Consider the following 6,609-nt stretch of genomic DNA (forward strand, 5'->3'; position numbering starts at 1 on the left):
CACGTGTGTCAATAATTTTTTTTTAAATTTTTTAAAAATAATAAATATTTTTTAAAGCTTTTTATTAATATTTTTTAAAAATAATTCTTTGATATCTTTTTATTTTCTTTATCTTGTATTTAAATAAAGTTATTACACGTATGCTTTGTATTTTATACTTTTTAAATTATTTTTTTACCTTCATTCATTATTTTTTCTCTTTTATTTCTCTATTGATTTTATTTACTCTTTTTATTTTCTCTGTCTTTCCTTTTGATTTGATTTTAAATTTAATTACAAAAGTCTTATATATAAAATAGGTTAATTTCAAATAGATATTAAAATGAGTAAATAAAATCAAATAAAACCTAAAAAAACCCGTTAAAATTTAAGGACACTTTTTATTTATATTTTGTTTTTTTAAAAAAAAATTCTAAAAAAAATTAAAAGTGAAAAGATAAGAAATTAATGAAAGAAAAAACTTAAAGTTTTAAGTGAGGAAGAAATTAAAATAATTATTTCAGAAACTAAAAAAATTATTTCATTATGAATAATTCCAAACAAATTCACTATTTTTTCTGAAACAGAGAAAAAGCTCTTTTAAAAACTAATTGATTACTAACTATTTTATTAAAATCATCTATTCACGAGTGATTTAGTACTCATTATGACCAAATAAAAACTCATTAGCAAAATCCTTGAGCTTCAGACTTGATGTACCATTTTCCTTCATAGCTTCCTTAGCTAAATTACTCCATTTCTTGGCATTTCTTCTCAATTCTTCCCCTTCTTCGTCGCTTCCCATTGCGATCGTGATACATCTATTGAATTCATCTCTTTCCACCACACCACCTTCACTGACATTAACTCTAACACCATTCTTCCAGATATCTTGGATGAGTTTTGCATTACAAACTTGATCGTTCCAGAGTGGACATGCCACTATAGGTACCTTAGATGCTATGCTCTCCAAAGTTGAATTCCATCCACAGTGAGTCAGAAAACAACCAACAGAAGGGTGTTTAAGAACTTCCACTTGCGAGCACCAATTCACTATCTTCCCCTGCTTTTCAAGTTCTTCTTTGCAACTCAACTTGTCCTCCATCTTTTCTCCGTCTTGTCCTTCCCTAATCGCCCACAAAAATGGCCTCCCACATTTCAGCAATCCGTGACCAATCTCCTCCATCAATTGACTTGATATTTCGGAGTAACTTCCAAATGCTATGTAGATAACTGATCCCTTGTCCTTTGAGTTCAACCAATTTATATAATTCTTCGAACTAATCTCAATCATATCAGCTCGAAAAGTATCATCATCAAGAAGTATTGAAGGAATTAAAGGCCCAATTCCCACCATAGTCACATGCTTTAAAATTCTCAAAGCATCAAACTCCAAAGCATCAAAAGTGTTCACAAGAACTCTTGGATTTTCTTCACTATTCAACATTTCAATTTGCCTTTTAATAGACTTAACTGCCCAGTTGGTACTTTCCATGTCATCAAACACAAAAGACGGAAAATCAATTGGACTAAGTGGTGGCAATCCTGGCAACTCTATTATTTTATCCTTAGCAGTACAATTTTTGAAATAATCAGAATAGTTTGTGAATCTATAATAGTAAACATCAAAAACTGTGGCAGGTTGGATCCAAAATAATGTAGATGGGACATTAATTTTTTTGGCCACTAAACCAACCCATTCCATGATAATTGTATAGATGACATGTGAAAAAGGGGTACCATTTTTTGCATTTGACTGGATCAAATTGAAAATGAATTTTGACCCGCGAGACTTTACAGAAGAATAGAACAAATAAAAGTCATCAACTGAACTTAACTGGAATTTGCCATCATAGCCATCAGAGAAAGGAGCAAAGCTTAATCCTTCAACGTTTGGAAGTTTTTTTATTTTACTGAAAGCTGATAGGCTCGTGGTTAAAGTGACTTCAATGCCTAGATTGATTAATTGTTTGGAAAATTGGAGACATGGATTAATTTGGCCTTGACCTGGGAATAGTGCTATAAGAACATGAGGCTTTTCATTCTTCAATTTTTTCATGTTTTGGGTGGTAAGAATAGAAGTATTCATGAAGGTGAATGAGGGTTTTGGGCAGGAGAACTTTGTTTTTTGAACTGGCTTGATTACAACTTATTAGGGTTACACATATTTATACTAGTAAATAGATGGATCTAGATACAAAATATATATATAGAAAATTCATTATATTCTTTAAATATTCACCTTAACTGTTAAGTTTTGATATTATATAAATATTTATTTAATAAAAAAGTATCAAAAGATATTTTACTCAAACTTTCTAGAAGCTCCAAGAAGTATCTGAATTTATTATTATTCTAAAAATAATTTTTATTATTTAGCAAAAAATAAAATAGAAAATACATGAATACTTTTGAGTAAGTAACAAAAAAAATATAATGATAGTAAGTAGTATGTTTTACTATCAAATATAATGTGTACTGACGATTTAGAGATACAAAAGCATGATATTTTTATTTTTCCAAGAATCATCATTATTATTCAGTGAAAAGAAATGCTAGAAATGCATGTGTACTTTAATCTAAGAAAAAACATAATGATAGCAAGTAATATATTTTATTATCAGATATAACGTCTGCTAACAAATTAGAGATACAATGCATAACATATTTGTTGTTTCGTGAATTGTCATTATTATTCAGTAAAAAAACACAAGAAATGCATGAGTACTTTAGTTTAACAAACAAAAAAATAAATATAATAGTAGTATGCTTAGTATGTTTGATTATCAAATATATTGTGTACTAACAAATTAGAGATACGTACAAAAGCATGGAATTTTTTTGTTGTTCCGAGAATTATCTTTATCATTCAGTAAAAAATGACGCAAGAAATGCATGAATGTATAGTAATTTAGAATAAGAAACACAAAAAACACAATAATAATTAGCATGTCTTATTATCATATATATTGTGTGCTATCAAATTAAAGATAAAAAAGCACATATTCAATTATAAATTATTATTTTTCTAAAAGATAATTAGAAACATAATAACGTGATTTAAAATTAGAATATAAAGAAGTAAGCACATGAAAAAATAATATAAATAATTCAACATATAATACATATATATATTACCTATCTACATTATAATTTTTCTACAAAGAGTGTAATTTGTTTTATTGCCTTTAAGGGTTCAACAATTTGAAATAATCAAACAAGGAAATGTCGGTACTATTCATTTTTCCTATGTAACCTAAGGAATCAAAAAATTTCAAGTGATGGGTTATATTGATGTTTCACTAAACTTTTATATATATTCAAAAGTTTTAAAAATTCCTATAATTTCTTGGACTCTCATATGTTTCATTCTTTTTCTTGTTCCAAATGCATGAAATTATAATTTAGGGTGAGAGTACTCAAGCATAATATTTTTATCTGCTCTAATGTTGAAATATGTGACTATATATCTCATCTAAAAATATTAACTTTTAGAGAAGACGCACTTACTTAATTATAAGTTCTGATAGTGCTTAGTTCGAGAAAAGAAAAGATATAAATATAAAAAATATCTGTTGAATTAATTTCATTTGACGAAATAGACATGAATGCTCTTATAGTTAGCATAACCTTTTCACCAACCTTAATAAATAACAAGAACAAAATCCTGTAAAAAATAACCATCCGTAGTAAAATGACAATGTCCATTCACTTTGAATAATCAATCTTATTTTCCTTGTATCGTTTAAAATATATTTCCCACTGTTCACAATAATTAAAATTCCACCTCTTCACGCTCATTACAAATTTTTAATCCTTCAAACTCATTCTTATACATACGCACACTTATGAAATGCAATGTAGTGTAGTTAAAAGGTGCTTTCATAATGGTTTTTGATAAATTATTAGGCGCAATACTCATGTTCTTCATGCCTCCAACCACCACATCTCTCCACATAAAATCTTACAACTTAAGCTTATAACCTTTCGTCCCGGCCTATTATTTTCTTTTCTTCTTTACTATTCTATTCTACATACATACACTCTCTCATGTTCTTCCACTGTCTAATTATTTGAGTTTGTTGTTTAGAATTGCAAGCTAGCTATACCATCAACATTTCTTGATTATTGAAGCCTGAATTATTTTTCAGTTGATGGTTACGATTTATGCATATTGGGTTTTGGTTCAGGTATGAGGTGAAAAAGAATAAAACTCTACAATGTATTAATGCTAGGGCATGAAAAAGTAATTTTTTTATTTTCATAACTTCCATTGAGTTTCATTAATTAGGGTTTTGAAATTGCGATTTTTCATTTACTTCGTCTTTGTTTTGTCTTAATATAATCATGAGTTGGTGTTGACATTTATATGATTTAAAAAGCTTATACATCTCTTTTAATTTATTAAAATTTGGCTTAATATATAAGCTAATGTTGATTATTGTGGAGTTTTGATTTCTTTGGCTCAAAGAAAAGATACATATTTAGTTTAGGAATCAATTAAATAAATCTAAAGATTTTTTTTCCGAATTAATTTGTTAGGAGAAATAGACATGAATACTTTTATAATATAATTTGCATAATATTTTCACCAACCTTAATTATAAACCACAAAAACAAAATTGGGGACAAAAATTTCATCCCTAATAAAATGATATTTAACATTTCTCCATGAAATACCAATATGAAAACAATAAACATATAAAAGAAATTATTGATGCGATGTAGAGTTTAAATTGTATACACCTTCAATTTAAATAGTTTAACATGACAAAAATATTTTTTATATTAAATTTCATGTGAGACTTGTATTTCTTCATTTTTAAAAAATAAAAAATAGTAGTCAGAAAGTCTAGATTTTTATTAATAATCAAAGCAACAATTCGGTCAAAGAAAAGAGAAACTAAAAGGGTTGGTCCAATCGGATCAGTCCATACAAAGTGTATTTGGCCCAAATGGATCAAAATTAGCTCCAATGCAGGCTTCGATGGGTGAGAAACCATATATATATATATATATATACTAGTTTCTGGTAATGTGCATTGCACGTTTGTTCTTTATTATTATGATAATAAGTTTTTTATCTATAATAGTTTTGAGTTATAAAATGGAAATATTGGTGGAGTCGGGAGTGATTTTTTTTGAGAATTGGTAACATGTCAGGAGTGAAAATTAATAACCACTAACTAATAATCTCGTTTGCTGCTTATATGTTATATTCGAATTCAATTTCTATTATATGTTTTTCTCTTTATGATTGTTATTCCTTTTTCCTATTTAGAAAGATAAATTTTAATGTTGTTTATTTATTTTACTTTTAAGTACTCCTTCATATTAAATTAAATTACCTCATTTGTTGGAATATGTCTTCTTCAGAGATTTTTTTGATTTCTTTTGCTTGATGTTGTTGAGGGAGAAATATTAGTTATCCTTTTTACCTCAAAAGGTAGGAGGCTAAAGCAAAATATAATTTCAATAGGTCATTGTCAAACTAAAGCTATCAACGAGAATCTACTTTGTAAAATACACATGCATTAAGTTATGACAATCTAATTAAAAATACAATAATCAAATGTTGATCAAATTTATTAAAAATTACTCATGCAAAAAATTACAAAATTGTTGGAGAGTGCCGCATACCTCATTTGTATTGGCGCAATTTCTACTAAAGTTCTATTCAACAGTCTGCAAAAGCATCACCTCTGGTTTATACCTGAGATTAAAAAATTACATAATAAGTTCATAAAACAAAATTTTAGCAGTATATTTTCATGTGAGAGATCAAACACTTAAACATCAATTTAAGAATATAATTTGAATGATAGAAAAAATGAAAAAACTAAATGTAAAGAAATGCTTGAAAGAACATATGATAAGAACTTTATGCTCTCTAATCCAAATTCAAATGTACAGTAATGTCATTAGAAGACAACATGTAAGAGACTTAATAGGTATAGTGATTTCTTGAAGAGTTAAAAAGTCATTCAACTTTAATGGTGATTTCTTGAAGAGTTAAAAGTCATTCAACTTTAATGGTGATTTCTTATACAATAATTAATTAATTAATTAATAATAATAATAATAAGATAATGATAATTAAAAAGCTGAAGGACATTTTCGTAATCCAACTTTAGACACTAAGCACCTTCCCACTTATAATATAATATTGTGTGTGTGTGTCTATATATAAACTATCACAAAAAAATTATATTGTGGGAGTTAGAAAAAACGTTACAAAATGTATTAAAAGTGGAGTTTTTAAGAACTCCCTCAAGTTAACCGCCATAAATTGAGCATTTTTTTGTAGTGATAGTCCCATGGACATTTTTCGTCAGCTTTTGAAGAGGGGTAATTCAGTCTTTTTCCACCCCTTCTAAGCCTAACCACGATACTTTTTCACCTAATTAAGGGTCTAAACAGTGTTAAAAAATTATTTTACGGTCTTTAACTCTTGAAAGACTTAGAGGAAAGATTCAAGAGGAGCAGACCTTGGGTTTTCCAACGTTCTTCGAATTTCATCGATTTCGCCAAGAACTTTGTTTTGCCCAGGTACGTGTCACGATCCAACCCACCGGGCCGAGCGAGAACCTACATACTACCACCTAAGTAGGAGAACCCTCTTATCCCAAT

General features: G+C 28.1%; 1 protein-coding gene across 1 annotated transcript; it reads right to left on the reverse strand.

The window, feature by feature from the left end:
* Positions 1 to 634: 634 nt before the first annotated feature.
* On the reverse strand, positions 635 to 2,038 carry LOC102595394 (crocetin glucosyltransferase, chloroplastic-like). The gene has a single exon (XM_006342222.1). The coding sequence runs from the start codon at positions 2,036 to 2,038 to the stop codon at positions 635 to 637; it is 1,404 nt and encodes a 467-aa protein (XP_006342284.1).
* Positions 2,039 to 6,609: the final 4,571 nt, after the last annotated feature.

The sequence above is a fragment of the Solanum tuberosum genome, unplaced genomic scaffold (genome assembly GCF_000226075.1).
Source record: "Solanum tuberosum cultivar DM 1-3 516 R44 unplaced genomic scaffold, SolTub_3.0 scf00033, whole genome shotgun sequence".
NCBI lineage: Eukaryota > Viridiplantae > Streptophyta > Magnoliopsida > Solanales > Solanaceae > Solanum > Solanum tuberosum.

What these genes read in the sequence shown, in the direction of transcription:
- LOC102595394 (XM_006342222.1), bottom strand. Translation starts at nt 2,038, where the DNA reads ATGAAAAAATTGAAGAATGAAAAGCCTCATGTTCTTATAGCACTATTC.